Source organism: Symphalangus syndactylus, chromosome 6 (assembly GCF_028878055.3).
Source record: "Symphalangus syndactylus isolate Jambi chromosome 6, NHGRI_mSymSyn1-v2.1_pri, whole genome shotgun sequence".
In the NCBI taxonomy this organism is placed as follows: Eukaryota; Metazoa; Chordata; class Mammalia; order Primates; family Hylobatidae; genus Symphalangus; species Symphalangus syndactylus.
Window position 1 is genome coordinate 51,022,525 of NC_072428.2, and position 16,630 is coordinate 51,039,154.

The window sequence follows — 16,630 nt, forward strand, 5'->3', positions numbered from 1 at the left end:
CACATGGTTGTCTTCAGTTCTTTTTTTATGTCTTTTTAAATATATGAGCCACAAAGGGTTTTATGTTGAGGGATGTGTGTATGTGTATTTGTACATGGCTGTGTGTGTTTGTGTCATGTGCATACTCCTCACTTTTTTGTTTACATGAGATGTGGGTTTTGATGAGCAAACAAAAGAACTAGGCAATAAAGAAACTTGTACATGGGAGTTCTGCAAGTGGGAGTAAAAGGTGTAGGAGAAATCTGGTGGGAAGAAAGGCCTCTATAGGACAGGACTCCTCAGAAACACATGGTTTGGAAGAGATGGGGAAAGGTTCAGTGAAGGTGCTGAACCCTCTTCACTGGATTGCAGCACAGCAGTGAGGAAGGGGCTCAACAAAGAAAAAGTGTTCCAAGCTTTAGGAAGTCAAGGTTTAGGCAGGGATAGCCATTCTATTTTATTAGGAGCAATACTATTTCTAATGGCATCTGGCTTTTCTCAGCCCTTGTGAGGCTCTATGGGGAGGTTGAGGTGTTAGAGATCAGAGCAGGAAACAGGTTTTTCTTTTCACGGTAACTACAATGAAGTGATCCTTACTTTACTAAGGAACTTTTCGTTTTAAGTGTTGATGCATGCCTAAAGGGGTGAAATTAATCCCGTACCCTTAAGTGTACAGACTGGTCACAGCATTTCAAGGAAGAGACCTCATTGTAAGCTTCTAGGGGAGGTGGGGAATTAGGTGAAGGAAATGGGCTAGCAGAGGCTCACAAGTCAGCATCAGCATGTCATGTCTGAGCAGCAGACCAGCATGGTCAGATGAAAATGTAGTGTGAAGAATTTGTACAACATTAATTGAGAAGGCCGATTCACTGGAGTTCTTATATAATTGAAAGTTAATGCACGTTTATAAGCAAGAGTTTAGTTTAATGCGATGGTGTTATGAACCTAACGCTTGTGTCTACAGAAAATTCACATGCTGAATCGCCAACTCCCAGTTGGCCCCATTTGTGGGGGTGGCTTTGGAAAAGTAATTAGGTTTAGATGAGCTCATGAGAGCAGATCCCCATCACAGAATTATTTTCCTCATCAGAAGCAGAGAGATTAGCCATTTCTCTTCCTTCCGGTGAGGACAGAGTGGGAAGTCAGCCGCCTGAACCCAGGAAGAGAGCCCTGACCAGGAACCAGCAGAAATGTGAGAAAAAATTCTGTTGTTGAAGTCATCCAGTCTATGCTATTTTGTTATAGCACCTTGCACTAAGTAAGGCAGATGAAGAAAGAGAAAAAAGTGAGCGTGGGTGTTCAGTGGATTAGAAACCATGTTTATCTCAGGTTTACAAATCGCCACTGGTCCCGTGTTTCAGTATAAAATACCAACTCTACTACTCTCATCTGTAAGACCCGAATAGTAAGCCTGAGCCCTTCTCTCTAACTTTGATTTCTATTTTTTCTTCAACATACTTTAGGCTTGTAATGTATTTATATACAGTGAAATGTCAAGTTCTTTCTTTATATTTCTTTCTTTCTTTTTTCTCCTCAGCCTCAGAGTTTTCCACATGCCCTTCCTACTTTCAGGAACTTCTTTCTCCAAACGTCTTCTGCCTGGCTCCATCATATCAAAAAGGACCCACTTCAAATGCAGTCACTCACTACCATTTCACAATTTGCACTTTCTTTCTTTTTTCTTTTATTTTTAGTAAAACAAGTTTATAAAAAATTAAACGAATAAATGAATGGCTACTTCATAGGCAGAGTAGCCCTAAGGGCTGCTGGTTGCCGATTTTTATTGTAATTTTTCAATACTATGCTAAACAAGGGGTAGATTATTTATGCTGCCTATTTTTAGACTATAAAAGATAACTTCCTGATGTTGCCATGGCATTTTTTTCCTTTTAATTTTTTTCGTTTCATTTTAATTTCCAAGGTACATGGCAGGATATGCAGGCTTGTTACATGGGTAAATGTGTATCTTTCTGGCCTTTTAGCCATCTTTATCAATGAGCAGATATAAGCTTTACACAGGATCATGAAGGCTGAAAGGATTTCACCAATATTACTATAATTTCAACCAACCTGATAGCTTAGAGGATAAACTAATTTGAAGATACAGCTCGCCTCCAATAGCCAGAATTCCAGAGCTTCTGGCATTATAATCTAGCAAGGTTTGAGATCATGGATCACTTTCAGAGAAAAACAAAAACAAACTAACCAAAAGCAAAACAGAACCAAAAAACCAGCATAAATACTTCCTACCCTGTTAATGGTCCAATATGTCAGAAACAGCACTGCGTTAGAAAAAAAGCTGTCTAAGGCACACTGAGATTCGAGTTATCACAGTGTGTGGACTATTAGTCAACAAAAACAGCCCTTGCCTCTTTAGAGTTGTTTTCCATGCACATGCATGTCTTATGTCTTAGAATAAGATTCCCTGAGAAGTGAACCTAGCATTTATACAAGATAATTAATTCTAATCCACAGTACCTGCCAAAGAACATTCTACCATCATCTTTACTGAGCATAGAAGAGCTACACCAAAACCCTGGGTCATCAGCCAGCACACACACTTATCCAGTGATAAATACACATCATCTAGTGTATACATACATACATGAATATGGAATCAAATATTTCTTCTAAGATGAAACAGTCATGATTTATTTCAAATAGGTATGGATAAGTAGATATTGAGGTAGGCATTAGGTCTTATATTACGTAACACTAATCTATTACTGCGCTGAAACTGTGGCTCTATAGGAATTGTTTTCACTGCACTATTGAGAACTTAAGAGATAATGGCAAAAGTCACAGAGAGTATATTCAGAAGGAAGTATAGTACTTTTTCCTTAGAAACCAATGCTCACTAAATGAGACTAAGATTTGTCCCATCAAAAATCCTGGACCTATGCCTAAAACACATTTCACAGGCCCTGAACTTTTCAAAAATTGGTACATGCTTTAGCTTTAATATCCAGGCCTCACTGGAGCTAGAGACAAGAAGGTAAAAAAAGGCTGACAAAAGAAGTCCTGGTATCCTCTATGGTGGGAGAAGAAAACTAGCTAGAGGGAAGAATAAATTAGAGAAAAATTGGAATGACTGAATTGGAACAAGGCAAAGGCTATAAAAAAATTAAGCAGCAGTATCCTCTTGGGGGCCCCTTCCCCACACTATCTCAATGCAAATATCTGTCTGAAACGGTCCCTGGCTAAACTCCACCCATGGGTTGGCCAGCCTTGCCTTGACCAATAGCCTTGAAAAGGCAAACTTGACCAATAGTCTTAGAGTATCCAGTGAGGCCAGGGGCCAGCGGCTGGCTAGGGATGAAGAATAAAAGGAAGCACCCTCCAGCAGTTCCACACACTCGCTTCTGGAACGTCTGAGATTATCAATAAGCTCCTAGTCCAGACGCCATGGGTCATTTCACAGAGGAGGACAAGGCTACTATCACAAGCCTGTGGGGCAAGGTGAATGTGGAAGACGTTGGAGGAGAAACCCTGGGAAGGTAGGCTCTGGTGACCAGGACAAGGGAGGGGAGGAAGGACCCTGTGCCTGGCAAAAGTCCAGGTCGCTTCTCAGGACTTGTGGCACCTTCTGACTGTCAAACTGCTCTTGTTCAATCTCACAGGCTCCTGGTTGTCTACCCATGGACCCAGAGGTTCTTTGACAGCTTTGGCAACCTGTCCTCTGCCTCTGCCATCATGGGCAACCCCAAAGTCAAGGCACATGGCAAGAAGGTGCTGACTTCCTTGGGAGGTGCCATAAAGAACCTGGATGATCTCAAGGGCACCTTTGCCCAGCTGAGTGAGCTGCACTGTGACAAGCTGCATGTGGATCCTGAGAACTTCAGGGTGAGTACAGGAGATGTTTCAGCCCTGTTGCCTTTAGTCTCGAGGCAACTTAGACAACTAAGTATTGATCTGAGCACAGCTGAATCTACCCGCAGGGTGTGAGCTATTTGAAGATACTGGGGTTGGGAGTGAAGAAACTGCAGAAGACTAACTGGGCTGAGACCCAGTGGTAACGTTTTAGGGCCTAAGGAGTGCCTCTAAAAATCTAGATGGACAATTTTGACTTGGAGAAAGGAGATGTGGAAATTAGGCAAATTACTTTTCTTTATTAGATTCCGGTAGAAAGAATTCTAATCTTTTCACCATTTTTGTTATTCGTTTTAAAACATCTATCTGGAGGCAGGACAAATATGGTCATTAAAAAGATGCAGGCAGAAGGCACATATTGGCTCAGTCAAAGTGGGGAACTTTGGTGGCCAAACATATATTGCTAAGGCTATTCCTATATCAGCTGGACACATATAAAATGCTGCTAATGCTTCATTACAAACATATGTCTTCTAGTTCCAGATGGGGGCAAAGTATGTCCGGGGGTGAGGAACAATGGAAACATTTGGGCTGGAGTAGATTTTGAAAGTCAGCTGTGAGTGTGTGTGTGTGTGTGTTTGTGTGTGTGTGGGTGTGACAGCGTGTGTTTCTTTTAACGTCTTCAGCCTACAACATACAGGGTTCATGGTGGCAAGAAGATAGCAAGATTTAAATTATGGCCAGTGACTAGTGCTGCAAGGGGAACAACTACCTGCATTTAATGGGAAGGCAGAATCTCAGGCTTTGAGGGAAGTTAACATAGGCTTGATTCTGGGTGGAAGCTGGGTGTGTAGTTATCTGGAGGCCAGGCTGGAGTCTCAGCTCACTATGGGTTCATCTTTGTTGTCTCTTTTCATCTCAACAGCTCCTAGGAAATGTGCTGGTGACCGTTTTGGCAATCCATTTCGGCAAAGAATTCACCCCTGAGGTGCAGGCTTCCTGGCAGAAGATGGTGGCTGGAGTGGCCAGTGCCCTGTCCTCCAGATACCACTGAGCCCCCTGCCCATGATGCAGAGCTTTCAAGGATAGGCTTTATTCTGCAAGCAATAAAAATAATAAATCTATTCTGCTAAGAGATCACACATGGTTGTCTTCAGTTCTTTTTTTATGTCTTTTTAAATATATGAGCCACAAAGGGTTTTATGTTGAGGGATGTGTGTATGTGTATTTGTACATGGCTGTGTGTGTTTGTGTCATGTGCATACTCCTCACTTTTTTGTTTACATGAGATGTGGGTTTTGATGAGCAAACAAAAGAACTAGGCAATAAAGAAACTTGTACATGGGAGTTCTGCAAGTGGGAGTAAAAGGTGTAGGAGAAATCTGGTGGGAAGAAAGGCCTCTATAGGACAGGACTCCTCAGAAACACATGGTTTGGAAGAGATGGGGAAAGGTTCAGTGAAGGTGCTGAACCCTCTTCACTGGATTGCAGCACAGCAGTGAGGAAGGGGCTCAACAAAGAAAAAGTGTTCCAAGCTTTAGGAAGTCAAGGTTTAGGCAGGGATAGCCATTCTATTTTATTAGGAGCAATACTATTTCTAATGGCATCTGGCTTTTCTCAGCCCTTGTGAGGCTCTATGGGGAGGTTGAGGTGTTAGAGATCAGAGCAGGAAACAGCTTTTTCTTTTCACGGTAACTACAATGAAGTGATCCTTACTTTACTAAGGAACTTTTCGTTTTAAGTGTTGATGCATGCCTAAAGGGGTGAAATTAATCCCGTACCCTTAAGTGTACAGACTGGTCACAGCATTTCAAGGAAGAGACCTCATTGTAAGCTTCTAGGGGAGGTGGGGAATTAGGTGAAGGAAATGGGCTAGCAGAGGCTCACAAGTCAGCATCAGCATGTCATGTCTGAGCAGCAGACCAGCATGGTCAGATGAAAATGTAGTGTGAAGAATTTGTACAACATTAATTGAGAAGGCCGATTCACTGGAGTTCTTATATAATTGAAAGTTAATGCACGTTTATAAGCAAGAGTTTAGTTTAATGCGATGGTGTTATGAACCTAACGCTTGTGTCTACAGAAAATTCACATGCTGAATCGCCAACTCCCAGTTGGCCCCATTTGTGGGGGTGGCTTTGGAAAAGTAATTAGGTTTAGATGAGCTCATGAGAGCAGATCCCCATCACAGAATTATTTTCCTCATCAGAAGCAGAGAGATTAGCCATTTCTCTTCCTTCCGGTGAGGACAGAGTGGGAAGTCAGCCGCCTGAACCCAGGAAGAGAGCCCTGACCAGGAACCAGCAGAAATGTGAGAAAAAATTCTGTTGTTGAAGTCATCCAGTCTATGCTATTTTGTTATAGCACCTTGCACTAAGTAAGGCAGATGAAGAAAGAGAAAAAAGTGAGCGTGGGTGTTCAGTGGATTAGAAACCATGTTTATCTCAGGTTTACAAATCGCCACTGGTCCCGTGTTTCAGTATAAAATACCAACTCTACTACTCTCATCTGTAAGACCCAAATAGTAAGCCTGAGCCCTTCTCTCTAACTTTGATTTCTATTTTTTCTTCAACATACTTTAGGCTTGTAATGTATTTATATACAGTGAAATGTCAAGTTCTTTCTTTATATTTCTTTCTTTTTTCTCCTCAGCCTCAGAGTTTTCCACATGCCCTTCCTACTTTCAGGAACTTCTTTCTCCAAACGTCTTCTGCCTGGCTCCATCATATCAAAAAGGACCCACTTCAAATGCAGTCACTCACTACCATTTCACAATTTGCACTTTCTTTTTTCTTTTATTTTTAGTAAAACAAGTTTATAAAAAATTAAACGAATAAATGAATGGCTACTTCATAGGCAGAGTAGCCCTAAGGGCTGCTGGTTGCCGATTTTTATTGTAATTTTTCAATACTATGCTAAACAAGGGGTAGATTATTTATGCTGCCTATTTTTAGACTATAAAAGATAACTTCCTGATGTTGCCATGGCATTTTTTTCCTTTTAATTTTTTTCATTTCATTTTAATTTCCAAGGTACATGGCAGGATATGCAGGCTTGTTACATGGGTAAATGTGTATCTTTCTGGCCTTTTAGCCATCTTTATCAATGAGCAGATATAAGCTTTACACAGGATCATGAAGGCTGAAAGGATTTCACCAATATTACTATAATTTCAATCAACCTGATAGCTTAGGGGATAAACTAATTTGAAGATACAGCTCGCCTCCAATAGCCAGAATTCCAGAGCTTCTGGCATTATAATCTAGCAAGGTTTGAGATCATGGATCACTTTCAGAGAAAAACAAAAACAAACTAACCAAAAGCAAAACAGAACCAAAAAACCAGCATAAATACTTCCTACCCTGTTAATGGTCCAGTATGTCAGAAACAGCACTGCGTTAGAAAAAAAGCTGTCTAAGGCACACTGAGATTCGAGTTATCACAGTGTGTGGACTATTAGTCAACAAAAACAGCCCTTGCCTCTTTAGAGTTGTTTTCCATGCACATGCATGTCTTATGTCTTAGAATAAGATTCCCTGAGAAGTGAACCTAGCATTTATACAAGATAATTAATTCTAATCCACAGTACCTGCCAAAGAACATTCTACCATCATCTTTACTGAGCATAGAAGAGCTACACCAAAACCCTGGGTCATCAGCCAGCACACACACTTATCCAGTGATAAATACACATCATCTAGTGTATACATACATACATGAATATGGAATCAAATATTTCTTCTAAGATGAAACAGTCATGATTTATTTCAAATAGGTATGGATAAGTAGATATTGAGGTAGGCATTAGGTCTTATATTACGTAACACTAATCTATTACTGCGCTGAAACTGTGGCTCTATAGGAATTGTTTTCACTACACTATTGAGAACTTAAGAGATAATGGCAAAAGTCACAGAGAGTATATTCAGAAGGAAGTATAGTACTTTTTCCTTAGAAACCAATGCTCACTAAATGAGACTAAGATTTGTCCCATCAAAAATCCTGGACCTATGCCTAAAACACATTTCACAATCCCTGAACTTTTCAAAAATTGGTACATGCTTTAGCTTTAATCTCCAGGCCTCACTGGAGCTAGAGACAAGAAGGTAAAAAAAGGCTGACAAAAGAAGTCCTGGTATCCTCTATGGTGGGAGAAGAAAACTAGCTAAAGGGAAGAATAAATTAGAGAAAAATTGGAATGACTGAATTGGAACAAGGCAAAGGCTATAAAAAAATTAAGCAGCAGTATCCTCTTGGGGGCCCCTTCCCCACACTATCTCAATGCAAATATCTGTCTGAAACGGTCCCTGGCTAAACTCCACCCATGGGTTGGCCAGCCTTGCCTTGACCAATAGCCTTGAAAAGGCAAACTTGACCAATAGTCTTAGAGTATCCAGTGAGGCCAGGGGCCAGCGGCTGGCTAGGGATGAAGAATAAAAGGAAGCACCCTCCAGCAGTTCCACACACTCGCTTCTGGAACGTCTGAGATTATCAATAAGCTCCTAGTCCAGACGCCATGGGTCATTTCACAGAGGAGGACAAGGCTACTATCACAAGCCTGTGGGGCAAGGTGAATGTGGAAGACGTTGGAGGAGAAACCCTGGGAAGGTAGGCTCTGGTGACCAGGACAAGGGAGGGAAGGAAGGACCCTGTGCCTGGCAAAAGTCCAGGTCGCTTCTCAGGATTTGTGGCACCTTCTGACTGTCAAACTGCTCTTGTTCAATCTCACAGGCTCCTGGTTGTCTACCCATGGACCCAGAGGTTCTTTGACAGCTTTGGCAACCTGTCCTCTGCCTCTGCCATCATGGGCAACCCCAAAGTCAAGGCACATGGCAAGAAGGTGCTGACTTCCTTGGGAGGTGCCATAAAGAACCTGGATGATCTCAAGGGCACCTTTGCCCAGCTGAGTGAGCTGCACTGTGACAAGCTGCATGTGGATCCTGAGAACTTCAGGGTGAGTACAGGAGATGTTTCAGCCCTGTTGCCTTTAGTCTCGAGGCAACTTAGACATCTAAGTATTGATCTGAGCACAGCTGAATCTACCCGCAGGGTGTGAGCTGTTTGAAGATATTGGGGTTGGGAGTGAAGAAACTGCAGAAGACTAACTGGGCTGAGACCCAGTGGTAACGTTTTAGGGCCTAAGGAGTGCCTTTAAAAATCTAGATGGACAATTTTGACTTGGAGAAAGGAGATGTGGAAATGAGGCAAATTACTTTATTAGATTCCAGTAGAAGGAATTCTAATCATTTCACCATTTTTGTTATTCGTTTTAAAACATCTATATGGAGGCAGGACAAGTATGGTCATTAAAAAGATGCAGGCAGAAGGCACATATTGGCTCAGTCAAAGTGGGGAACTTTGGTGGCCAAACATATATTGCTAAGGCTATTCCTATATCAGCTGGACACATATAAAATGCTGCTAATGCTTCATTACAAACGTATGTCTTCTAATTCCAGATGGGGGCAAAGTATGTCCGGGGGTGAGGAACAATGGAAACATTTGGGCTGGAGTAGATTTTGAAAGTCAGCTGTGAGTTTGTGTGTGTGTGTGTTTGTGTGTGTGTGTGAGCATGTGTTTCTTTTAACATCTTCAGCCTACAACATACAGGGTTCATGGTGGCAAGAAGACAGCAAGATTTAAATTATGGCCAGTGACTAGTGCTGCAAAGGGAACAACTACCTGCATTTAATGGGAAGGGAGAATCTCAGGCTTTGAGGAAGTTAACATAGGCTTGATTCTGGGTGGAAGCTGGGTGTGTAGTTATCTGGAGGCCAGGCTGGAGTCTCAGCTCACTATGGGTTCATCTTTGTTTTCTCTTTTCATCTCAACAGCTCCTAGGAAATGTGCTGGTGACCGTTTTGGCAATCCATTTCGGCAAAGAATTCACCCCTGAGGTGCAGGCTTCCTGGCAGAAGATGGTGGCTGGAGTGGCCAGTGCCCTGTCCTCCAGATACCACTGAGCCCCCTGCCCATGATGCAGAGCTTTCAAGGATAGGCTTTATTCTGCAAGCAATAAAAATAATAAATCTATTCTGCTAAGAGATCACACATGATTTTCTTCAGTTCTTTTTTTACATCTTTTTAAATATATGAGCCACAAAGGGTTTATATTGGGGGATGTGTGAATGTGTATTTCTGCTGCCTGTGTGTGTTTGTAGTGTGTGCGTGCTCATTTATTTTCGTAAGAGATGTGAATTTTGATGAGCAAATAAAAGAACAAAGCAGTAAAGACACTTGTACACGGGAGTTCTGCAAGTGGGAGTAAATGGTGTAGGAGAAATCCGGTGGGAATAAAGACCTCTATAGGACAGGACTCCTCAGAAACAGATGTTTTGGAAGAGGTGGGGAAATGTTCAGTGAAGACCTGAGGACTGGATTGCAGCAGAGTAGCAAGGATGGTTCTTAATGAACGGAAAGGGTTCCAAGCTTTAGGAGGTCAAGGTTTAGTCAGGTTTAGCAATTCTGTTTTATCGGGGGAATACTCTTTCTAATGGCACTTAGCTTTTCTCAGCCCTTGTGGATGCCTAAGAAAGTGAAATTAATCCCATGCCCTCAAGTGTGCAGATTGGTCACAGCATTTCAGGGGAGAGACCTCATTGTAAGCTTCTGGGGAGGTGGGGACTTAGCTGTAAGAAACGAATCAGCAGAGCCTCACAAGTCAGCATGAGCATGTTATGTCTGAGCAACAGGCCAGCACTGTGAGATCAAAATGTAGTGGGAAGAATTTGTACAACATTAATTGGAAGGCTTACTCAATGGAATTTTTGTATAGTTGGATGTTAGTGTATCTCTATAAATAAGAGTTTAATGTGATGGTGTTATGGACCTAATGTTTGTGTCTCCTCAAAATTCACATGCTGAATCCCCAACTCCCAACTGACCTTAGCTGTAGGGGAGGCTTTTGAAAAGTAATTAGGTTTAGATGAGCTCATGAGAGCAGATCCCCATCATAAAATTATTTTCCTTATCAGAAGGAGAGAGACCAGCCATTCCTCCTTCCTCCCGGTGAGGACACAGTGAGAAGTCAGCCATCTGCAATCCAGGACCACGAATCAGCCTTCAGAAATGTGAGAAAAAACTCTGTTGTTGAAGCCATCCAGTCTTTGGTATTTTGTTATAGCACCTTGCACTGAGTAAGGCAGATGAAGAAGGAGAAAAAAATAAGCTTGGGTTTTGAGTGGACTAGAGACCACGTTTATCTCAGGTTTGCAAATCTCCACTCGTCCCCTATGTTTCAGTATACAATACCTACTCTACTACTCTCATCTGTAAGACCCAAATAATAAGCCTGCCTGCGCCCTTCTCTCTGACTTTGATTTCTCCTATTTTTACTTCAACATGCTTTACTCCAGCCTTGTAATATCTTTACATACAGTGAAATGTAAAGTTCTTTATTCTCTTTCTTTCTCTTTCTTCCTTCCTTCCTTCCTTCCTTCCTTCCTTCCTTCCTTCCTTCCTTCCTTCCTTTTTCTTTCCTTTCTTTCTTTTTTCTCCTCAGCGTCAGAATTTGGCACATGCCCTTCCTTCTTTGAAGAACTTCTCCAAACGTCTCTGCCTGGCTCCATCATATCATAAAGGTCCCACTTCAAATGCAGTCACTACCATTTCAGAATACGCACTTTCTTTCTTTCTTTTTTTGTTTTTTGTTTTTTTTAAGTCGAAGCAAATTTCTTGAGAGTAAAGAAATAAATGAATGACTACTGCATAGGCAGAGCAGCCCTGAGGGCCACTGGTTGTTCATTTTTATGGTTATTTCTTGATGATATGTTAAACAAGTTTTGCATTATTTATGCCTTCTCTTTTTAGGCGATATAGGGTAACTTCCCGACATTGCCATGGCATTTGTTTTTTTTTTTTCTTTTAATTTAATTTAATGTTACCTTAAATTCAGGGGTACATGTACAGGATATGCAGGTTTGTTTTATAGGTAGAAGTGTGCCATGGTTTTAATGGGGTTTTTTTTTTTTTTTTTTTTTGTGAAGTTAAGTTTCTTATTTACTTTGGATATTAGGCCTTTGTCAGAAGAACAGATTGGAAAAATTTTTTCCCATTCTGTAGATTGTCTTTCACTCTGATGGTAGTTTCTTTTGCTGTGCAGGAGCTCTTTAGTTTAATTAGATTCCATTAGTCAATTTTTGCTTTTGCTGCAATTGCTTTTCATGTTTTCACCATGAAATCTGTGCCCGTGCTTATATCATGAATGGTATTGCCTTGATTTTTTTCTAGGCTTTTTATAGTTTAGGGTTTTTCATTTAAGTCTCTAATCCATCTGGAGTTAATTTTTGGATAAGGTATAAGGAAGGAGTCCAGTTTCATTTTTCAGTATATGGCTAGCCAGTTCTCCCCTATCATTTATTAAATTGAAAATCCTTTCCCCATTGCTTGCTTTTGTCAGGTTTCTCAAAGACCAGATGGTTTGTAGATACAATATGCAGTTTCTTCAAGTCATATAATACCATCTGAAATCTCTTATTCATTCATTTCTTTTAGTATGTATGCTGGTCTCCTCTGCTCACTATAGTGAGGGCACCATTAAACCAGAGAATCTGTCTGTCTAGTTCATGTAAGATTCTCAGAATTAAGAAAAATGGATGGTATATGAATGAAACTTAATGGATGACATATGGAACCTAATATGTATTTGTTGAATTAATGCATAAAATGCAACAGGGAGAAGTTGACAACTGCAATGATAACCTGGTATTGATGATATAAGAGTCTATAGATCACAGTGGAAGCAATAATCATGGAAAACAATTGGAAACGGGGAACAGCCACAAACAAGAAAGAATCAATACTTCCAGGAAAGTGACTGCAGGTCACTTTTCCTGGAGCAGATGAGAGAAAAGTGGAAGTTAGCAGTAACTGCTGAATTCCTGGTTGGCTGACGGAAAGATGCAGCAGCTGTTCACTGGTATGCAGGGTTTTAGATGTATGTACCTAAGGATATGAGGTATGGCAATGAACAGAAATTCTTTTGGGAATTAGTTTTAGGGCCATTAAAGGACATGACCTGAAGTTTCCTCTCAGGCCAGTCCCCACAACTCAATATAAATGTGTTTCCTGCATATAGTCAAACTTACCACTTCTTTTTCTTCATATCATCGATCTCTGCTCTTAAAGATAATCTTGGTTTTGCCTCAAACTCTGTTTGTCACTACAAACTTTCCCCATGTTCCTAAGTAAAACAGATAACTGCCTCTCAACTGTATCAAGTAGACTAAAATATTGTATCTGTAATATCAGAAATTCAGCTTTAATATATTGGGTTTAACTCTTTGAAATTTAGAGTCTCCTTGAAATACACATGGGGGTGATTTCCTAAACTTTATTTCTTGTAAGGATTTATCCCAGGGGTAACACACAAACCAGCATCCTGAACCTCTAAGTATGAGGACAATAAGCCTTAAGAATATAAAATAAACTGTTATTCTCTCTGCCGGTGGAAGTGTGCTCTGTCTATCCCTGAAATTACTTGTTTGAGACGCATGAGACGTGCAGCACATGAGACACGTGCAGCAGCCTATGGAATAATGTCAGTAAAGAATGTCTCTGCCTGATTAGATATAAAGACAAGTTTAACACAGCATTAGACTGTACATCGAGCCTGTGCCAGACACAAATGACCTAATGCCCAGCACGGGCCATGGAATCTTCTATCCTCTTGAACAGAGCAGCACACTTCTTCCCCAACACTATTAGATGTTCTGGCATAATTTTGTAGATATGCAGGAGTTGACATGGACTGTTGTTCAACGATTCAGAGGAAATCTCCTTTGTTCAGATAAGTACACTGACTACTAAATGGATTAAAAAACATGGTAATAAAACCCAGTTTTCCCCTTACTTCCCTAGTTTGTTTCTTATTCTGCTTTCTTCCAAATTGATGCTGGATAGAGGTGTTTATTTCTATTCTAAAAAGTGATGAAATGGGCCGGGCGTGGTGGCTCACACCTGTAATCCCAGCACTTTGGGACGCTGAGGTGGGCGGATAATGAGGTCAGGAGATCAAGACCATCCTGGCTAACATGGTGAAACCCCATCTCCACTAAAAATACAAAAAATTAGCCAGACATGGTGGTGGGCACCTGTAGTCCCAGCTACTCAGGAGGCTGAGGCAGGAGAATGGCGTGAACCTGGGAGGTGGAGCTTGCAGTGAGCGGAGATCGCGCCACTGCACTCCAGCCTGGGTGACAAAGCGAGACTCCATCTCAAAAAAAGAAAAAAAGAAAGAGAAAGAAAAAAAAGTGATGAAATTGTGTACTCAATGTAGTCTCAAGAGAACTGAAAACCAAGAAAGCCTGTGGCTTCTTCCACATAAAGCCTGGATGAATAGCACCATACATGTTGTTACGTTGCCACAACTCCTGATCCAGGAATTGATGGCTAAGATATTCGTAATTCTTATCCTTTTCAGTTGTAACTTATTCCTATTTGTCAGCATTCAGGTTATTAGTGGCTGCTGGCGAAGTCCTTGAGAAATAAACTGCACACTGGATGGTGGGGGTAGTGTAGGAAAATGGAAGGGAAGGAAGTAAAGTTTCAAATTAAGCCTGAACAGCAAAGCTCCCCTGAGAAGGCCACCCGGATTCTATCAGAAACTCGAATGTCCATCTTGCAAAACTTCCTTGCCCAAACCCCACCCCTGGAGTCACAACCCACCCTTGACCAATAGATTCATTTCAGTGGGAGAGGCAAAGGGCTGGTCAATAGATTCATTTCACTAGGAGAGGCAAAGGGCTGGGGGCTGGAGAGGAGAAGTAAAAAGCCACACATAAAGCAGGAATGCAGGCATGCTTCTGACTCATCTGTGATCACCAGGAAACTCCCAGATCTGACACTGTAGTGCATTTCACTGCTGACAAGAAGGCTGCTGCCACTAGCCTGTGAAGCAAGGTTAAGGTGAGAAGGCTGGAGGTGAGATTCTGGGCAGGTAGGTACCGGAAGCCGGGGCAAGGTGCAGAAAGGCAGAAAGTGTTTCTGAAAGAGGGATTAGCCCATTGTCTTAACATAGTCTGACTTTGCACCTGCTCTGTGATTATGACTATCCCACAGTCTCCTGGTTGTCTACCCATGGGCCCAGAGGTACTTTGGAAGTTTTGGCTATCTGGGCTCTGACTGTGCAATAATGGGCAACCCCAAAGTCAAGGCACATGGCAAGAAGGTGCTGATCTCCTTCGGAAAAGCTGTTATGCTCACGGATGACCTCAAGGCAACTTTGCTACGCTGAGTGACCTGCACTGTAACAAGCTGCACGCGGACCCTGAGAACTTCCTGGTGAGTACTAAGTACACTCATGCTTTCTTCTTTACCCTTAGATATTTGCACCATGGGTACTTTTGAAAGCCGAGGTGGTTTTTTCTTGTGCTATGAGTCAGCTGTGGGGTATGATATTTCAGCGGTGGGATTTTGAGAGTTATGTTGCTGTAAAAAACATAACTAAAATTTGGTAGAGCAAGGACTACGAATAATGGAAGGACACTTACCATTTGATGGCTCTGAAAAACACATCTTATAAAAAATTCTGGCCAAAATCAAACTGAGTGTTTTTGGTTGAGGGAACAGAAGTTGAGATCGAGAAAATAACATCTTTCCTTTGGTCAGTGAAATTTTCTGTGAAAATTAATAGACGCTTTTCTGCATAGTCCTGGAGGTTAGAAAAAGATCAACTGAACAGAGTAGTGGGAAGCTGTTAAAAAGAGGATTGTTTCCCTCTGAATGATGATGGTATACTTTTGTACGCATGGTACAGGATTCTTTGTTATGAATATTTGGGAAAATTGTATGTGTGTGATAACTGGGGACATATCCTATCCCTTACTGTTCCATGAAGTACTATTATCCTACTTTTTAAAAGGACGGAGTCGCTAAAAAAGTGAAACAATTAATCACAATGTGCTGGGGTAGTGAGTTGGCATAGCAAGTAAGAGAAGGATAGGACGCAATGGGAGGTACAGGGCTGCCAGTCATATTGAAGCTGATGTCTAGCCCATAATGGTGAGAGTTTCTCAAGCTCTGGTCAAAAAGGATGGAAGTTCAGCTTGAGGCCTTCTATTCACTATGTCACATTTTCTTTTTATCTTCACTCCCTCCCCAGCTCTTAGGCAACGTGATATTGATTGTTTTGGCAACCCATTTCAGCGAGGAGTTTACCCTACAGATACAGGCTTCTTGGCAGGAACTAACAAATGCTGTGGTTAATGCTGTAGCCCGCAAGGACCACTGAGTTCCCCGTCCACTATGTTTGTACCTACTAGTCCACTATGTTTGTACCTATGTCCCAAAAACTCATCTCCTTTAGATGGGGGAGGATGGGGAGAAGAGCAGTATCCTGCCTGCTGATTTAGTTCCTGCATGATAAAAATAAAATAGAGAAATATGCTCTCTAAGAAATATCATTGTATTCTTTTTCTGTCTTTATATTTTACCCTGATTCAGTAATTATTCTTTGAATAATTACTGTGTCCAAACAATCACGCTTTAAAATCTCCCACTTGTGCTATCCATTGCCCTTCTGCACCATTTCTGATGGAAATGAGAATGTTGGAGAATGGGAGTTTAAGGATAGAGAAGATACTTCCTTGCAATCCTGCAAGATAAGAGAGAACTTGTGAGTGGCTTTAATGGGGTGGTTATTCCTAGGAAGGGGAAATCATCTCTAGAATAAGACAATATCTTTACAGAAAGGCAGGGCAATGGAGGTACTCTTTAGAGATGTAAGACGATTGTTGGTAGTGTGTAGAGGTATGTTAGGACTCAAATTAGAAATTCTGTATAGGCTATTATTTTATTTATATGAACTCAGGATATAGCTCATTTGGTGACTATAGTTCATTTC

At 41.4% G+C, this 16,630-nt stretch overlaps 2 protein-coding genes and 1 pseudogene across 2 annotated transcripts; all 3 read left to right on the forward strand.

Annotated features, from left to right (window-relative positions):
• Window positions 1-3,312: 3,312 nt before the first annotated feature.
• On the forward strand, window positions 3,313-4,929 carry LOC129484527 (hemoglobin subunit gamma-2). The gene is made up of 3 exons (XM_055282704.2): window positions 3,313-3,476; window positions 3,600-3,822; window positions 4,715-4,929. The coding sequence occupies exons 1-3, from the start codon at window positions 3,385-3,387 to the stop codon at window positions 4,841-4,843; spliced, it is 444 nt and encodes a 147-aa protein (XP_055138679.1). The 5' UTR covers window positions 3,313-3,384; the 3' UTR covers window positions 4,844-4,929.
• Window positions 4,930-8,233: 3,304 nt separating this feature from the next.
• Window positions 8,234-9,838, forward strand: LOC129484524 (hemoglobin subunit gamma-2). Its single transcript, XM_055282702.2, has 3 exons — window positions 8,234-8,397; window positions 8,521-8,743; window positions 9,624-9,838. Exons 1-3 carry the CDS (start codon window positions 8,306-8,308, stop codon window positions 9,750-9,752), a joined length of 444 nt encoding a protein of 147 aa, XP_055138677.1. The 5' UTR covers window positions 8,234-8,305; the 3' UTR covers window positions 9,753-9,838.
• A 2,849-nt stretch (window positions 9,839-12,687) lies between these two features.
• Window positions 12,688-16,224, forward strand: LOC129485279 (hemoglobin subunit epsilon-4-like; annotated as a pseudogene).
• The last annotated feature ends 406 nt before the right edge of the window (window positions 16,225-16,630 follow it).